This window comes from Polypterus senegalus, chromosome 2 (assembly GCF_016835505.1).
Source record: "Polypterus senegalus isolate Bchr_013 chromosome 2, ASM1683550v1, whole genome shotgun sequence".
NCBI classification, from domain to species: domain Eukaryota; kingdom Metazoa; phylum Chordata; class Cladistia; order Polypteriformes; family Polypteridae; genus Polypterus; species Polypterus senegalus.
The window spans coordinates 299,463,343-299,483,764 of NC_053155.1; the positions used below are offsets into that span (position 1 = coordinate 299,463,343).

The window sequence follows — 20,422 nt, forward strand, 5'->3', positions numbered from 1 at the left end:
CATCAAGAAACATTTTTCCCCAAAGATCCAAATTTATTTTGTCTTATTTGTAGTATTCTTCAAGGGTGCCTGTAGCTACTTTTGTCCTGAATTACCAAAGTTCGGCAGCTTTTAGTTTGCTTCATAGGACGGTTCCGGCAATAGTGTGACACATGTTCGAATAATTCCCTAGACCAACTGTCTTTGTTTTAAAAGTTTTAATAAGATTTAAAAGCAAAATAATTCACACAAAAAATAGATGAAAATTTTTATTAAATACATTTTTTTTTTTTAAGGAAAGTTCTGTTTAAGACTTATTTATCTTGTATTATTTCTCTCTATGCTTGGCCAGTTGCATTACATGAAGAACACTAAACAGGGTCAGAAAACTGTATGCCAATCCCCTGTTTGCAAACTTATCTAACAGCCCATGCTAGCAGTGAGATTATTTCTATACTGGCTAAATTAACACTCAGTTTTACAGATGTAGCAAAGAAAGTTCTATTTTGTGTTAACTAACAGGGGATGAACGTCTATACCATAATCAAAATAACTATAAGACACTGATATTCTATTGAAATTAAGCAAACACTTAACACTAGAATTACCAGAGCCTATGAAAAAACTCATAGATCCGGCCAACCTTAAATCCCATCGCACCTCTCCATCAGCGTCTTTTGTCCTGTATATGTGCTGATAAAGACAAGCAGCAAGCAGCCTGCTATTCCATGCATGACTTGCCAGTCTCCACGTTGCTTTATGGTGGCATTTCTTTAGTATTCCAGGACATGCAGAGGAAAGAGTAGTAAATTATATATTGTCTCTTTCTTTCAGGTGTTATAGGAACCACAGCACAGCGAGAAGTGTGCGCATTGCAACAGGTACACAGGTCGTAAATGTAGAAAGGATGGTCCTTGCATGTGTGTGAACTGTTAACATTTGAATCTGATGATTGCATATAGCACTGAACTGACCTCTCTGTACTATTCTTTCCTCTGCATGTCCTGGAGTACAAAAGAAACACCACCATACAGCAACATCTGGGGACTGGCAAGATCGGGGGGGGAAAAAAAAAAGCACATGGTCATAGATTACAACCGCAAGATGTTATGCAAATGAATATGAATAATGTTGCATTTGTGCCACAATGTTTTCCGAAATGTTTTATACTGGTCATAAAATGAATAATTCCAAATATCATATATACCTATGTCTCTGTTTTTTTGTTTTTTTTGTCAGTGCGTATTTGACATCATAGACCATAAGGTGCATACTAATTTAGTGTGAGCAGGAACACTCAATAAAACTGAATAAAAAAAATCAAATGACAGTGAGATACGAAGAAGGCAGATTCACCAGCGTTTGTGTGTCAGCTGTTATCCCTCCAGATCATCCTTGAACCTTTTGTGAAAGTATTTATTTGATCTTTGGACTTCAGGCTTCACACAGTATATAGTTTTTGCCAACATTTTGTCATTTACTACTAAAATATGAAAAAGTTTCTGTTTTAACAATGTGTTTGCACAGGTTATTGTCGAAACGGAACACATATGAAATGCATGTGTCCCAAATAACAATCTTATTATTTCCACTCTAAAAGTCCAGCACTTCACTCCCAGATAATCAAGGCATGAGCTGGGAGAACCTTGAGCACGTTATGCAGCGGTGGGGTGATGGAATAGCAGGGTGCTTGCTGCTTGTCTTTATCAGCACGTTTACAGGACAAAAGACGCTGACAGAGAGGTGTGATGGGATTTAAGGTGGGCCGGATCTATTCTCTGGTAATTGTAGGGTTAAGTAAATTTAACATTTATTAGTGAATAATCTCTCCAAACCTTTGAGCAATTTTAGAAATTATTGTATGTATTATCTTGTGTAGGTATTATCACTTTTTTGAGCGGTGCCAATATTTCTGGAGTGACTGTATTCTAATTACCTGTTCAAAAAACATGAGTTGATTTGGCAGGATCTTCCTATGGCTGTTATTTAGTATATTATTTTCAAATAGGTACTTTTCTAATGTATTTCTTATTATAGTTTCCTGTCATGTTGCATGGTACTGAACTACGACTTAATGATCTGTAATTGCCAGGTTCCAGTTTGTCTCCCTTTTTTAAAAACTGTAGTCAAATTTTCAACTTTCCAGTCCCCTGGTACTTATGCCTAATAAGTGTTTATAGATTTTTTTCAATGTAAGTGGTAAAATCCCATTAGGTGTGGGGGGACTATTAGTCTTCAACATATTGAGGACTTAAAGTACATTTAATTCTTCTATTTTAAAATCTAGGAGCTCAGAGTTTATTATTTCAGCATAGGACATTCCATTTTATTTCTTCCTTTTACAAATATGTGACATTTTCAAAGATTTCTTATCTTCTTTTACATCCTAACATTTCCTAAATTCTAATTTATTGTATTTTTACTGGAGTAGAGCTCAGAAAATTTTGGCTTCACTAGCAATTTGTTTTTGGGTTTCTCTTTTGGCTTTTTAAATGCCTTCTTTGATCTCTTACTATAATCCCCAGTATTCATTTAAGTCCGAATTATTTGGTTGTGTTTTAATTTTCTTGTACAGTGATCTTTTTAGTTTTACTTTTTAAATAATGCCTTTGTTTATCAGTTTTGGCTGATTATTTTAGACATTTTGCATAGAATATCAAATGAGACCATACACCCATAGTCCACAGAACATAGTCCCATTATTTGTTAATTTTACAATTTTTGTGATAAATGACTGAATCACTTTAATACACAGAAGGTCTGTTTACTATAAGCTACCATCAGTGTTTGAACCATGTATGGTGCTTGTTTACTACATTTTTAGATAATATATGATTGCTTATACCTTGATTAGTCCTTATACATTTTGATTGTATTGCTTTTTAATTAAGGACTTTGAGTTCTATTCAGGTTGCTTGTGTTGCTTTCAGTAAATACATTTCTTTTTACGAACCTTCACAGTTTATTGACTGCTGTACCACAGGTAATGAATTTAAAAAAAACATACAGAGTTAAGATGTTCTACATTGATTAATAGCAGATGCCTTATACATGTAACTCGTAATGTACTGAAGTGAGTTTTTCTCGTAAAAACCATTAGATTGATTGATTCTGGAAATTCATTTTGTGACTTTATCACTCTAACTCACCTACGGTCTCATGTTGTTATAGCAACCTTTGACTTGAGCTACAAGAGACATTCTTGCTTAAATAATATCATCTTTCACCTCATTTTCTGCTTATGAACAAAACATGAACATCTCATTTTTTCAATATTTTGGTTTACTGTTTTCACTAAAAGTTTGTTTTCTTTTCATTAGTTTACTTAATGTGAAAATCTATATTACATGTTTCTTAATATTCTTTGAAATTGATTACATATGCTTTGGAGTGTTTTACAGTGTTTGCTATATATTCATTTCAATCTAGTAATTTAGTAATTTCTAGTAATGTCTACCTTGCTTTTCCCCTGGAATGTTTATATTATCAAAAAACTGAAGTGAATTTGATCTCAAAAACATACTTTTGTTTACAAAACTGAGGACTTAGCAGGCTAAACTAATATTATTAAGATGTACGGATGTCAACAGTCGTGACACGTGACTATGTTTTGTCCTATTTGAAAGTAAAAGTCCTGATAAAGAGAAATAGAAGCCACTTACTGTATTCTAAGAATTTATGTCAAGTAAATAAACTTTTTAGAGCTCAAATCTTCATATGTAAGTTTGAAGTTTGGTTTCTCATAAAATTAATCCTATTTATATTTAAAATGTAGTCATGGGCATAGCTTATCAGGAGTCTAAACCTGCTTCAGCACCCATAACCATAGACGATGTATATAATAATTTTTGGCAAAGTTAAAAAAAAAACAACTTTTCTTTGTAAAAGCCTCAGTCCATGCTTGTGGACAAGTGTATGACATAAAACTGGTTCAAATTCATGCTTGACACAGTGCATGCTGAGAAGTGGAGTTCTGGCCACTTCATTGTAAAATTGCAGCCATATATGTGAACCTATCTTTATTAATCTCTTCTCTCAGCACACCAGCAAAAGGAGCATATTGTAATATGTTTACTTGACTGTTTTGTTTCTTTCATTCCTTTATTCATTAAAGTTATGAGCTTAGGTGCTGCTTGCATTTCCAAAAAAAAAATGTAATAGTAACTCTTTTACTATTAAAATATATGTTAATATTTTATGTAATATGACCCTTAGTCACAAAGTGTAAATGAAACTTTTTGTGTAACATTCACATTTTTGAGAGTGTTTTTTTTTTTTTTTTGATTTTTTCTCTACACTAATCTTCTACTGCATGTCCGCCAATCAGGCTACATTAAAACATTACAATGGTTAAAACAAGAACAGACCATTCAGCCTAACATATTAGCTGAAGGACTACTGTCCACTACAGTACTTAGTAATTCATTCCAGTTATCTCTGATTTTCTGTGTAAAGCAATCACTTTCTAATGTTTGTCCAAAATCAACCATTAACCAGTTCCCATCTGTATACTTTCATTCTTGTTGAAGAACACATTTTAAAGTAACATTTAGGATGTACTACACTCATTCCCTTCATAATCTTGAACCAACTGTCAGGATACCTCTTACTCTTCATTCAGTCTTTTCAGTCTTTCCTCACAGCTCATAGACTTGCAGGTGTGCAGTTACATTTGACTATTTTCATAGACACTTGTCAGTTATTCATTAAAGATGAAATATGTGTATATTAGGTCACAGATAGAAGCTAGCTAAGGAGTACATTCAATTTATTATTTTATTTCACTTTCATAAACTTAGTGAATTTCCCTTCAGGAAATTCTGTCTGTCTGAAATTGTAACAGCGTACTTCTTCACAGAGAGACCATCAGATACATGGTGCAAGATACATTTTTAGAATGTGCAGGGATGCATAGTCAGTCATTTTCCTAGGGTCATTGGGGGTTTCAGGTCTTTCAATATCAAATTCCCAGGTAGCCCAAATGGGGATGACCTACGTTTGCATTCCATCAGCAGTCACCCATTGATCAGCATTCTTTTTAGTAGCGCCCATGATGCCCCATGTTAAATGCTTTAAGGATTCAATGACCAGCAATGCCCTGACAGAACACTTCAACCGGCTCACAGCAAGTCTTCCACCCCTGGCTTTGGTCATGCTTCACCATTTCCTGGTACTAACTGTGCTTTCCTCTGTTACCTTCCTCCAAACGCTCTTTCCAAGGCACTATTGAGTTTTTAGCATGATCACTTACTTGATTGAATCTGAAAAGATGATGTCTCTGGCTGTAGGATTGTTGATACTATGTGGCCTGCAAATCTTAGCTGTCTTGCCAGGTCTACCTTTAGCTGCCAGTAAGAAGGTGTGGGAAGAATCCCAGATGTTCGCTCTGTTGGAACGTATCTCCAGCTTTGACGAATGAGGCAAACTTCTTTAGGGAATGCTGGCATCTGCCTGCTCTTATTGCTCTGGCAAAGCTCTTAGCCACTGCCTTCAGAACCTTCATCCAGGGACTTCAGGCAGCTACTATACTGAACAGAAGTTCCAATGATCCTCTTCCCGAATTAAGCATACATGATGGGGTGTCACTCTTCAGCCCAGGTATGGAGGTTTATCTGGTTTAGTAGAACGTCATAAACTGCTTGAATAAGGAACCAGACATGGTGAAAGTCTGCCTGTTAGATGTTGGGACAAGAAATCCTTCACTGCACAGCGCTCCCACCTTATCCGTCTTCCTCGTTGTCTCAGTTCAACCATCTTGGTAAATTTTTATTTGTTCATCTCAGCTCACACCTCTTCTTCTGTCAGCCATATTCTCTCTTCGCCCTGAGCCTAATCCACTTTGATCTTAGAGAAATACCCGAGGCCATTTCTCCCTATTGACACTGTTTCAACTAAAGTCTTCTGTCTTAAAGTAGACTACAACCTCCAGCCCCATCTCACCCCCATTTTGCTCCAGTGTGTACTTCTATCCATGCTGAGATTATCTTTAGGTCTTTCCAGCATCTATATCAGAGAGTGTCTCACTTGTACATGACACCATGAATTCATCCACAGGGCCACTGAAGGTAAACTGCAGGATTTTGTAGCTTCTGTACAGTGCTGTGCTGTTGAAGCTGTGTGAAAGGCCGAGCCACCATGGAGGAAACTGCTGGAATATATTGAACAAGTAATGCCTTTGGAAGTTCATATCTCGACTCAATCTTATCGTGGAAATTATTTTATGAATAAGAATTCACAAGTAATCAATGTCAATCTATAGTTTTGAGTGGCCTGTTTTTATTTAAACAAGTCGATGTTGTTATCATCAATTTCAAAAAAACTGATTTTTGTCAAATTAAGTCTTTACTTTTGAAAAGGGTTCTCTTTTGTGTCACACAGCCTACAGAAACATGAAAAGAAGATAGTGTGCTTGGTAATATTAAAAAAAAAAAAAAAAAACTTCCTGTGTTCTGATTGATTGCACAATATGTTACTTGATGTCCAGTACACTGACTATTGTAAACAAATATTCAAAACCATAATTTTTAAGCATGAATATACTGGACATTGATTATGTACACTGTTAATCTTAACACTTATCACATGTAAGATGACGACATTTTAAACCCATCAAAGCCATACAAAGTACTGGGTTTATGTTATCTATCTGGATACATTTCATTTAAAGAATTATCTTGACCATACATAAAATTACATAAAATATTGAATTTGGAATTAAAATGAAAATTTTTGTTTTATTCCAGTACAAAATTAAAGGAGAAGCCTTTGTAAATTACCAAAGTAGTTGAAAAGAAAGTTATAATATCTGATTATCTATGCTTTATTGTTTTTGTTTGTGTTTTAGACCTTGAACATACTGTCGTTTATTACTGCACATTGATAAACTTATTAATCTGTTACTCAAAGAACAAGTCTTAACAACCTAATTTATTGGAACCAATTAAATATACATTTGATGAGCATATATATATATATATATATATATATATATATATATATATATATATATATATAAATACCTGTATATGTTTAATTTAAATCGGTATATGAATTAAAGGTGATTCAAAGATACCAGGCATTTTCCAACATGTTACTGGAAAATGTTTTCCTTGCGGTAAAAAATGTTGATTTTTCCAGCAAGGCTGTGCCGTGGGAAACAAAGAGATAAACTAGCGCCCAGGGAACCGAGTGTACACTTTAAACATGATGGACATTGCCATTGCTATTATAGTATTTACCAACCTTTGGTTGTTTTGACTGTATTCTGAACACACTTGTTTGTATTTCCTAGAATTACAGACAAAGCATCTTCTTTCCATGTCCTATTTTTATTTTGGCTAGAGAGCAGTAGAATGTGTTATGTTCTATATTAATAGCATTGCATTTGTTTTGAAAATGAAAAAGATAGTATCAATTTTGCATTAAAACAAATAGTGAACAGTGCCAGACACCTATTTATAGGCAATTAACTTTTGAGATAGTTGCAATTTGTATCATTGTCGTCAATTCATTCATACTTGTAAGCATTACTAATTAATAAAATCATCAGTGTTAAACTGATCCATGCAGAATTTTAAAGAAAGTTTAAATGGTTGTTGCTATAACCAAAACACTACAAAATCTCAGCAGTAATAGATTACTTGGGCTTTGGAGCTATGTAATACATATTTTGCATATATTTGTCCAAAAATCCATATCACAGTATAATTAAACATTCTGATAATTTTCTTAGATGCCAATACTGATTTGTAACAAATAAAATTAATTGTGCACATTTGTCCGTCTCTTATCCATTGGTAGGGTTAACTTTCAGTATCAGTACAGGTTTTTACTTGATTGCTCACTAATGCTACCGTGGTCACTACCAAGCAAACACAGCACAAGATGTGGATTGTTCCTGTCCTACCCTCCTGTTCACTTCAAATCACCAGTCAAGTTGAGCTACACATCACTTTGGGTAATATACTTAAATGTGTAGGCACATTTACTACATACAGGTCACATAAATGTCATACACAAAGACATTACCTTTACATGCTGGGAGGGCCAAGTATAATTTTTGACTATCAACATTCACATGTAAACGAGATGAACAACACTAAATAGAACACTGTGTGTTTATTTATTTATTATTTTTATTATTATTTATATTGATTTGAATTACACAGCCAAAAAAAAAATCTCACAAATTTACCTTGGAATACCATTTAACAATGGTCTGGGCTATCACTCCCTTAACACGATGCTACTTTTTGTTACATTTGTTATAATTACATTTTATGCGTTTGTTACATTCACTTGTAATTCTAAGGAAACAGAGTACATCCACAGGACCACATGTTAAATAACAAAATGTTCCCAATATCAGTTAACACTCATTCTTTTTTTCCTTTTCTCTTTTTAATGTATGGTACACATTTAACAACCAGTACTATATTTGTTTTCTAATGACTAAAATTGCACTTACTTGACTTTGCAAGAGCATTAAAGTTAGATTCATTTGAAGTGAGAGCAATTCGTAGACATTGATGGAGGTGAGTGCTTGTAAGGTGAGAACTGGTATTTGTTTTTGTTGCATTAATTTGTGACAAGCTTGACTCGCAAGTGCACATCATAGCAAGCATTGTTAGAAGCAAAACAGCCAACCTTTTAGCATTTGGGAACTGGACCTGTTTCACTTCTGTCCAAAATTGTACACATCTCACAGAGCGAAGTGTCTGTTTCAACTCAGATGATTCTTGCAAGTCTTATCAGTTCTAATTAAAGGGAATCTTCATCAAGTGACATAAGCACCTGTTCGGCTTTTGATGCAAACACACCTTCCACATCAGTCGTAAACGGATTCTTTGAAAATTATAAGACCTTAGTGGAAATGTCAAAGCTGTCAAACCTCACAGCCAAGTTCACCTTTAACTTGCCTAAAAATTCTCTCATTATAATGGTAATTTGCCAATGCTAACTGTGTAATAGCAAGTCTTGCCTCCACCTGGCCTTCTGCTTTCCCAAGCTTGAAAATACAATTTTGCAGGGAGTTATTTTTGTTTCTTTTCAAAACTGTTTATATAACAATGTGAAATGTGTTTATTTTTTTATGAATACATTGTTGATATACACTATATAGGATGCACTATATTTATGCAAGAATATTTTGCATTATGCTTCATAGCAATGTCTCATATCACTCAAATCAGTAAGTGATATTTGATTCATAAGCCTGGGAATTTGGGGTGTGCTCATTGTAGCACCCAAAATTGAAGGGTACAGCTCCTGAAGCCAGTGATTGATTATATTATAATGATTAGCATTAATTGTGCTAGGTTTTTACTGGAAGCTATTGCCCATCTGGTGGTTGTTTTTGGAACTGTAGTAGCTGTGAAAAGAAATATAAAAAAATAAGACTGCAGTGATTTGTGAGGGTAGGGCAATGTAGCAATGAGGTATGGCATAGGGGCAATTAAATTTGATATTCTCATGGACTGTCCTGTAAATGTTCAAAGGATATTTACATATTGACAATAAAGAGGTGTCAGTAATGCCTGCAATTACTGTTTTAATTTTAGTTCTTACATACCCAAACCTCTGATCCAACTAAAACCAGACAAAATTGTTTATTTTTAGGAGAGCACACAAGCAAGTACATGGTACACATGCTTCCAGCTTTAAAATTATATTTTAAGAAACAGCAGTACAGTATATGCAGAGGGTTCCTTTTTGGACAAAATTAAAAGTAGACTATGGATATGTAGATTGATATGTTTTATGTTATGTTATGTCATGAAATTGTAGAGGGGGAAGTGCTGCTCAAATTAAATAGGCTAAAATCAAACAAATCTCCAGGACCGGATAATATTTACCCTTGAGTCCTTAAGGAAGTTAGTAAGTACATATATAAACCCTTGACGCATATTTTTAGGAAGTCACTGCACACTGGGGAAATTCTCTGGGACTGGAAAATGGCAAATATTATCCTATTATATAAAAAAAGCGACCAGACAAATCTAAGCAACTATAGGCCAGCAAGCTTAACCTGCATCACAGGAAAATTAATGGAAGGAATTATTAAGGATAAGATTGAGCAACACATGGCAAGGACAGGAGTTTTTTTCTGAACAGTCAGCATGGGTTCAGAGGAGTAAAGTGATGTTTTACTAACATGCTGGAATTCTGTGAGGAAGGAACAATAGGATGTGATCAAAGTGGAGCTTATAATGTTATTTTGTCTTGACTTTCAGAAAGATTTTATAAGATGCCACATCAGAGGTTGAGCATCAAACTAAGCAAAAATGAGAGTTCAGGGTGATGTTGTTAAATGGGTACAGAATTGGATCAGACACAGGAAGCAGAGGGTGATGATGTGAGGAACCTCACCAGAATTGGCCGACATTAAGTATGGTGTTCCACAGGGGTCAGTGCCTGGGCTTCTGCTATTTTTAATATATATATATTCATGGCATTTGTAGTCTGAATCACAATCTGATTGTATGGGTGGTTACCTACCAGGTAACGCTTGTGGTTGGTCTGCAAGTTAGCAGACATCCACCACTGTGCCCTCTTTCAGTTGCGAGAAGCAGAACATAGAATGGCTGAATAGTTTTACTGTCAAATAATGCAAAGAGTAAGCGACACGTATTTCGCCCTAATTCTAGGCTCATCAGGCGTACACACTCACTGCACCCCCTCTCGGGGAATCGAACCACGTACGAAAGAGGTTCCAAAACGCATATGGTTTCTTCTTCGAGGATTTTCATCTATCGTGGGGGGTTCTGGAACGCAACCCCCGTGATCCAGGAGGGATTGCTGTACTTTTTTCAGAAGACATTATCTCACAAACAATACGAGTGCAGCAGGATGTAGTTACCTGTGGAAGTTAATGTGACAATTAAGTGTAGTCTTATGATGGACTTATTTCCTCACTCTGTAGGGGCCTATACAGTGCCATAACTGAATAGCATTTTGAATAAGGCAGTAGACAACTACATAACAGTTTGTTATGCAAAATATATTGATGGCTTTATGCGCTGTTTGTTCCTACTCCCTTAATCAATAAATTTATGAGGACCGCTGTGCCTGCTATGTGGAATGTAAAGAAGGCATGTTTACATGTCAACTTTACTAACTTAGTGTACCTTGAAAATGAAATGAGATGCTCTTGCATCTTTTTTCAATTTACAGTTTTTGGTATAAAGGAGTAAACATTCCTTGTTTTTACACATGAAGATATCATTAACCACAAGAGCAATGGAAAAATATGATCTTCTCTCCAAACTTAACAAGACATATGCCAGTTTTTACAAAGTTAATCTTTACGAAATAGATTGCCTTTCTGATTAGAGTCCATTTATTAACTGCAAGAAAAAACTGCATAATTATTTAAATTATTCCTTGCTTATTATGGACATCAAGAAAAGGTTAATAAGATGTTAGCATATCAGATACATTACATAAGAGAAAAGATCCTCTTGCATAATTAATTTTGCTGGGGAGCACCAGGACCATTAAACATAATAAGACAGACTAGTAAATCACATTAGTAAGTAACATGTTCAAGGAATATTGGTATATAAATGATATTAAAACTATATTATAAATGAAAAATATCGCATCCTGAAGCATAAAGATAAGAAATTTGACAAATGAGTAAAGACCATTCCATCAAGCTTGTTTGTTTAATAACTAAGGTGTCCCAATATCTCATCCAGGTATTTATTTAAAGGTTTTCACGGTTTCTGCTTCAGGGCATGTAACACCTTCTTGAAACTTTGTTAAATTAAGTTCGTTATGCTATGAAGTCCTTTAAGCCCTACTAGAGTAAAAGATACATCTCCTAAAAAGTGCATTGCAAAGTAGACTTGATTTTTCAGCTGCAGTTTTCCCTTCAAGTACATTATCTGTATTGTTGAATAAGATATTTTAAATTACTTTGTTGCTTTCCCATTGTTGATTCCCTTTCTGTCTTAGATATAATATACTTGGAAAATGAATGTTTTGTATTTATTTCAATCTTGTATGAAAAAGAAAGGCACTTTTTATTTTTGACAAATTGAATTGCAACAGTAGAATTTAACTTTGCATTTGTAGTGTATTTTAATAGTTTATATCAAAAATAACTTCTCTCAGTATTTCTTACACATGGTATAAATGAGATCATAAAGTGAGATCTCAGTGTGTAAGTGTGTGTATGTGTGTATATATATATATATATATATATATATATATATATATATATATATATATTGCTCAAAAAATTAAAGGAACATTTTTTAATCCGAGTATGGCATCAAGTCAATGAAAGTTCTGGGCTATTGATCTGGTCAGTTAAGTAGCAGAGGGTGTTATTAATCAGTTTCAGCTGTTTTGGTGTTAATGAAATTAACAACAGGTGCACTAGAGGGGCAACAATGAGATGACCCCCAAAACAGGAATGGCTTAACAGGTGGAGGCCACTGATATTTTTCCCTCTTCATCTTTTCTGACTGGGTTTTCACTAGTTTTGCATTTGGCTACAATCAGTGTCACTACTGGTAGCATGAAGCGATACCTGGACCCTACAGAGGTTGCACAGGTAGTCCAAATTCTCCAGGATGGCACACCAAAACGTGCCATTGCCAGAAGGTTTGCTGTTTCTCCCAGCAGTCTCAAGGGCATGGTGCAGATTCCAGGAGACAGACAGTTACACTAGGAGAGCTAGACAGGTCTGTAGAAGGTCCTTAACCCATCAACAGGACCGGTATCTGCTCCTTTGGGCAAGGAGAAACAGGATGAGCACTGCCAGTGCCCTACAAAATGACCTCGAGCAGGCAAGGCCACTGGTGTGAATGTCTCTGACCAAACAATCAGAAACATACTTCATGAGGGTGGCCTGAGGGCCTGTCATCCTTTAGTAGGCCCTGTGCTCACTGCCCAGCACCATGGGGCTCAATTGGCATTTGCCATAGAATACCAGAATTGGCAGGTCCACCACTGGTGCCCTGTGCTTTTCACAGATGAGAGCAGGTTCACCCTGAGCACATGTGACAAACATGAAAGGATCTGGAGAGACAGTGGAGAACGTTATGCTGCCCGTAACATCGTTCAGCATGACCGGTTTGGTGGTGGGTCAGTGATGGTCTAGGCAGGCATATCCATGGAGGACGCACAGAACTCTACAGGCTATACAACAGCACATTGGCTTCCATTAGGTATCAGGATAAAATCTTTGGACCCATTGTCAGACCCTATGCTGGTGGAGTGGGTCCTGGGTTCCTCCCGGTGCATGACAATGCTCGGCCTCATGTGACGAGAGTATGCAGACAGTTCTTGGAGGATGAACGAATTGATACCATTGACTGCCTCCCAAACTAGCCTGACCTAAATCCAATAGAACACCTCTGGGACATTATGTTTCAGTCCATCCGACGCCAGCAGGTTGCACCTCAGACAGTCCAGGAGCTCAGTGATGCCCTGGTCCATGATCATCCAAAACCTCCCAACTCCAAACCCCTGGACTACCGCCTTATTACATCCACTTACAACTCGTTTTGTGCCCTGCTTAAAGGACACTGCGGCCGTAGATCTTATATTGTTTTCCTCCTTTTTAAATAAAAAGAATTGTGGACTAATTGATGCCATAATGACATCCTACAGCTGTTCCCTTCCTTCAACATATCCAAAACTTTTACCTTTTCGGCAATCGTTAGCATCTTCTGTTGGCACTTGGGCACGGCCCCTGTAGCAGTAGCAGGAGCAGATTGTTTTGGAGCTGTAACGAAAGGCTTCACTATGCACAAAGATAAACGCAAAAGAGCACGAAAGTTAACTCTTTACACAGCGAAACACATTGATGCTGAATGAGCGAGACGAGACTTCCTAGCTAACACAGCGGAATCGAATTCGGCGCTCTGTCGCTGAGCCAGTCAGCACACATGAACTTAACTGCATGCTCTGATTGGGTAGCTTCTTAGTCATCCGCCAATAGCAAAAGACCGCAGAAGCCCGCGAAGCAGCGAAAAATACGTATTATATATTTAGATATAAAATCCACGATAGAGTGAAGCCATGAAAGTCGAAGCGTGATATAGCGAGGGATTACTGTAATATATGTACATGTTCACATTAAGATTTTTTTAGTTTGTTAATTTAAGGGAAAACAGAGGTAAGCTGTTTTGATCTCTTTTGATCTCAAAGTTTCTTTCAGCTGTAGGCTGAACAGAGATGGCTTACTGTAATGAAAAAACTGGAACACAAGAAAGAATCAAAAGTTCAGTCGATTATTCTGGGTCTTCATTTTCCATGAATCACATTTGGATTACAATAGTTTTGGGTCGAAATGAGGCAGAAATATTAAATGCTTGCCTTAGTCACATGTTCTGTTAATAGAATGCAGTTAATTTACAGTGCCATTAGAGTATCTTTCAATCCAGGATTTATTTATTTATTTGTGTGTGTTTGTACGTTTCAGTGTGAATTCACCTTTTACAATCTTTTATAGCATGTCATCTAGCACCTGCAAAATTATTAATAATTTTGTAATTATTGCAAATTACCAGAGCAGAGACAATTTTTTTAATTCACTGCTATATTTATTTAATAATCATATGCATCATACTGTTTGGACACCAGTTCCTTAATACCATTTGCCTAATAATCACTATATTTACTACAGTTAACACGTGCATAGCTGACACTGTGCTTGATTTATTTAGCTAAAACCTTTTGGCGGAGAAAAACTGTAATAAAAATAAAAACACCATTGTGTTGCTACACAGAACATCTTTGGGAATTCTTAAGATAGTTGAACTGTAATATGCACCTTGTTTATAATGTTTTTCAGGGTTGCAGCTTACTGAAAAGGAGATACCATTATTACCATGATGGAACTTGCACTATGCAATACAACCAAATAGTGCTTAATATTGCAGCTGTTGAGATGAGCTCTGTTCTGATGGACATAAATAGTGGCTCTAGGAAATGTTGCAATGACGTTTGAATTTGTTGTAGTTAATGTTCCAAATGCTAGTAAAGTAAAAATACTTTCAGTTAATTCCATCTTTGCAGGACATATGCATCATGATCTTTATCTGCGTCTGTGCAGGTACTACATTCTTAGATTTGACTGGGTGGGTATTCCCAAAAATAGACTGAGATCTTTTATATCTTTAGAGGCTTGGCTAACACTCATTGCTGCCTGCTGCTGTACTTTCTTTTTGTTGCAGTCATGTAATAGATTTCAGATTTGCACTGGGTAGAAGGTGTTTCCTTAATGTCAAGTTTACTTATTTTTTTTTGTATTTTCAGAACCCACTTGCAAATGTTCCCAGTATGGACAGTGCTTCATTGAAGGCAGCGATGGTAAAAAAAAAAAACTTTTTTTTCAAACATTTATAGTTAATCATTTTGCATTGTTTAAGAAAATCCAGAGTAACATTGTTTATAACTTTGACAATTCCTACTAGAGGCAGTATCTTTCTGTATTTCATTAAAATAATTTTGACATACTTTTATACATTAAAACAACAAATAAAGGACGTCTGTTCAACATCCAATCTATTAATAACATTTAATTGAAAGTTCTATAAAATGCACTAATAATGTGCACTCATTTTTGTTTTGATTTTAAAACCTTAGGTTCAGTTTGACCGTTACCTGTCTGTTCCAGATTCCTTAATGATGCCACAGCTGAATTTTCTTTTAAGTGCAACACTCAAGTAAGTAATGTGTAGTTCATGACTATATTAAGTACACACTTACAGTGTTTGTAATGTTATAATTCTGCCAATGAGATTTAAATCATGTGCCTTATTGTTGTCTGCATGTATTTTACATGCATCTGAAGGATTTACCTGCATATATTCTGGTTTTACTCCTGTATCTTAAAGTTATGCAGATTAGTTTAGCTGGCATCTCTGATTTAGCCCCCATGTGACTGTGGTTCCTCAAAAGACTAAATTGGATTAAGTGGGTTTGAAAATGTATTTATTTTGGCTCTGTGTGTGTGTGTATTTTCCCTGTTTTCTGCTGTTTGAATCTGGTGCATAGCACTTTACAAACAGCTTTGCTTTCTTCACTAAAAGAATTAAGTATAATTATAAGTATAATTCCCAATTAACAAATTAAATGTACTAGATTATCAGTTTGTTTTTCATTTTTCTTCTAAAATTATTGAATTCATTATCATACCCTTTTTGACACCATTCATTTTTCCTCACATAACTGAGGTTGGCTATGTTTTTGCTTTGCGCTTTCCCCACCATAACCTATCATCTATGGGGAAGAGCGAAAGCTTTAGATTCGTCAAAAATTTTCCATCTTATATTCACGATCTCGTTCTTTCGGTCACTACCCATAGCTCATGACCATAGGTGAGGGTAGGAGCGTAGATCGACTGGTAAATTGAGAGCTTTGCCTTACGGCTCAGCTCCTTTTTCACCACGACAGACCGATGCAAAGCCCGCATCACTGCGGATGCCGCACCGATCCGCCTGTCGATCTCACGCTCCATTCTTCCCTCACTCGTGAACAAGACCCCGAGATACTTGAACTCCTCCACTTGGGGCAGGATCTCTCCCCAACCCTGAGAGGGCACTCCACCCTTTTCCGGCTGAGGACCATGCTCTCGGATTTGGAGGTGCTGATTCTCATCCCAGCTGCTTCACACTCAGCTGCGAACCGATCCAGAGAGAGCTGAAGATCACGGCCTGATGAAGCAAACAGGACAACATCATCTGCAAAAAGCAGTGACCCAATCCTGAGTCCACCAAACCGGACCCCTTCAACACCCTGGCTGCGCCTAGAAATTCTGTCCATAAAAGTTATGAACAGAATCGGTGACAAAGGGCAGCCCTGGCGGAGTCCAACTCTCACTGGAAACGGGCTCGACTTACTGCCGGCAATGCGGACCAAGCTCTGACACGGTTGTACAGAGACCAAACAGCTCTTATCAGGGGTCCGTACCCCATACTCCCGAGCACCCCCACAGGATTCCCGAGGGACACGGTCGAATGCCTTTTCCAAGTCCACAAAACACATGTAGACCGGTCGGGCAAACTCCCATGCACCCTCCAGGACTCTGCTAAGGGTGAAGAGCTGGTCCACTGTTCCGCGACCAGGACAGAAAACCACACTGTTCCTCCTGAATCCGAGGTTCACTATCCGACGGACCCTCCTCTCCAGAACCCCGAATAGACTTTTCCAGGGAGGCTGAGGAGTGTGATCCCTCTATAGTTGGAACACACCCTCCGTCCCCTTTTAAAGAGGGGACCACCACCCCGTCTGCCAATCCAGAGGCACTGTCCCGATGTCCATGCGATGTTGCAGAGACGTGTCAACCAAGACAGTCCTACAACATCCAGAGCCTTAAGGAACTCCGGCGTATCTCATCCACCCCTGGGGCCCTGCCACCAAGGAGTTTTTTGACCACCTCGGTGACTTCAGTCCCAGAGATGGGAGAGCCCACCTCAGAGTCCCCAGGCTCTGCTTCCTCATTGGAAGGCATGTTAGTGGGATTGAGGAGGTCTTCGAAGTACTCCTCCCACCGACCCATAACGCCCGAAGTCGAGGTCAGCAGCGCACCATCCCCACCATATACGGTGTTGACACTGCACTGCTTCTCCCTCCTGAGACGCCGGACGGTGAACCAGAATCTCCTCGGCCGTCCAAAGTCGCTCTCCATGGCCTCCAAACTCCTCCCATGCCCGAAGTTTTGCCTCAGCAACAACCGAAGCCGCTCCGCTTGGCCTGCCGGTACCTATCAGCTGCCTCCAGAGACCCACAGGACAAAAAGTCCTATAGGACTCTTCTTCAGCTTGACGGCATCCCTCACGCCGGTGTCCACCAACGGGTTCGGGATTGCCGCCACGACAGGCACCACCACCTTGCGGCCACAGCTCCGTCAGCCGCCTCAACAATAGAGGCACGGAACATGGCCCATTCGACTCAATGTCCCCACCTCCCTCGGGACGTGGTTGAAGTTCTGCCGGAGGTGGGAGTTGAAGCTACTTCTGACAGGGGACTCTGCCAGCCGCTCCCAGCAGACCCTCACAACACGCTTGGGCCTACCAGGTCTGACCGCATCTTCCCCACCATCAAGCCAACTCACCACCAGGTGGTGATCAGTTGACAGCTCCGCCCCTCTCTTCACCCGAGTGTCCAAGACACCACAAAGTCGATCATCGACCTGAGGCCTAGGGTGTCCTGGTGCCAGGTGCACATATGAACACCCTTATGCTTGAACATGGTGTTCGTTATGGACAATCCGTGACGAGCACAGAAGTCCAATAACAAAACACCGCCGGGTTCAGATCGGGGCCATTCCTCCCAATCATGCCCTTCCAGGTCTCACTGTCATTGCCCACGTGAGCATTGAAGTCTCCCAGCAAAACGAGGGAATCCCCAGAAGGTATGCCCTCTAGCAACCCTCCAGAGACTCCAAAAGGGTGGATACTCCAAACTGCTGTTGACAAACAACAGTCAGGACCCTTCCCCCCCACCCGGCGGAGGGAGGCCACCCTCTCGTCCACCGGGGTAAACCCCAATGCACAGGCTCTGAGTCGGGGGGCAATAAGTATGCCCACACCTGCTCGGCGCCTCTCACTGGGGGCAACTCCAGAGTGGTAGAGAGTCCAGCCCCTCTCAAGGAGATTGGTTCCAGAGTCCAAGCTGTGCGTCGAGGTGAGTCCGACTATATCTAGCCGGAACCTCTCGATCTCGCGCACTAGCTCAGGCTCCTTCCCCTTCAGAGAGGTGACATTCCACATCCAAAGAGCCAGTTTCTGTAGCCGAGGATCAGACCGCCAAGATCCCCGCCTTCTGCCACCACCCAACTCACACTGCACCCAACCTCCTTGGCCCCTCCCATAGGTGGTGAGCCCATGGGGAGGAGGACCCACGTTACCTCTTTGGGCTGTGCCCGGCCAAGCCCCATGGGTGCAGGCCCGCCACCAGGCCGCCATCGAGCCCCACCTCCAGGCCTGGCTCCAGAGGGGGGCCCCGGTGATCCAGCGTCCGGCAAGGGAAAACGTCGTCCAAGGTTTTTATTCTTCATCAGAGGTTTATTGAACCACTCTTTGTCTCATCCCTCACCTAGGACCAGTTTGCCTTGGGTGTCCCTACCAGGGGCATAAAGCCCCGGACAACATAGCTCCTAGGATCATTGGGACACGCAAATCCCTCCACCACAATAAGGTGACGGTTCAAGGAGGGGGAAGTGTATAGTAAGCATATTAATGGAACCAATTATTAAAGAAAAAATAGAATAACATCAATTCAGTATATAAACGTTTATTAGTGGAAGTGTGTGTGTCTGTCTGTCCGGCCCGGAAGTGAGAGGTGGAGTCAGGTAAGGGATCCACCCCCGAGGAAACAGAAAACTTCAGCAAACGTCAGCGAAACAAAACCTCAGAAGAAAGACAAAGTCACTTAGTCGCTATCATAGGCAAACGGTATCCTTTTTACTTTTCCTTCCGCCACTAATGCACAAGCAATGCGAGCATGTCGGCAGAACGAATCTTAGGAGGTAGATGCGCAGATTAGTTCCTTTCAGTTACCTGCCATCTCTACAGTTGTGCTTGAAAGTTTGTGAACCCTTTAGAATTTTCTATGCTTCTGCATAAATATGACCTAAAACATCATCATCATCATCAGATTTTCACTCAAGTCCTAAAAGTAGATAAATAGAAACCCAGTTAAACAAATGAGACAAAAAATATTATACTTGGTCATTTATTTATTAAGGAAAATGATTGAATATTACATATTTGCACAAATGTACATTTCAGGGTTTTTTTCTGATGATTTCAATAGTTTCTAGGACCCTGGGCTTTTTACACCACAGGCTTACACAGCTAGTATTATAATACCGTCAAAATGGGGTTTTGGGACATAACATTTCCAGTGCATCTGGAAAGTATTCACAGCGCATCACTTTTTCCACAAGTTACAGCTTTATACCAAAATGGATTAAATTCATTTTGTTCCTCGGAATTCTACACACAACACCCCATAATGACAACGTGAAAAAAGTTTACTTGAGGTTTTGCAAATTTATTAAAAATAAAAAAAACTGAGAAATCACATGTACATAAGTATTCACAGCCTTTGCCATGAAGCTCAAAATTGAGCTCAGGTGCATCCTGTTTCCCCTGATCATTCTTGAGATGTTTCTGCAGCTTAACTGGAGTCCAACTGTAAATTCAGTTGATTGGACAAGATTTGGAAAGGCACACACCGGTCTATATAAGGTCCCACAGTTGACAGTTCATGTCAGAGCACAAACCAAGAATGAAGTCAAAGGAATTGTCTGTAGACCTCCAAGACAGGATTGTCTTGAGGCACAAATCTGGGGAAGGTTACAGAAAAAATTCTGCTGCTTTGAAAGTCCCAATGAACACAGTGGCCTCCATCATCCGTAATTGGAAGAAGTTCGAAATCATCAGGACTCTTCCTAGAGCTGGCCGGCCATCTAAACTAA

General features: G+C 38.9%; 1 protein-coding gene across 2 annotated transcripts in view; it reads left to right on the forward strand.

Moving 5' to 3' along the window:
• The window catches only part of cog6 (component of oligomeric golgi complex 6), a 216,735-nt gene that overhangs the window by 186,984 nt on the left and 9,329 nt on the right, over window positions 1-20,422 (forward strand). For both annotated transcript variants that reach the window (XM_039745832.1, XM_039745833.1), the window contains exons 17-18: window positions 15,253-15,306; window positions 15,583-15,662. In XM_039745832.1, the coding sequence (XP_039601766.1) occupies window positions 15,253-15,306; window positions 15,583-15,662 (134 nt within the window). The remainder of the gene's footprint in view (window positions 1-15,252; window positions 15,307-15,582; window positions 15,663-20,422) is intronic.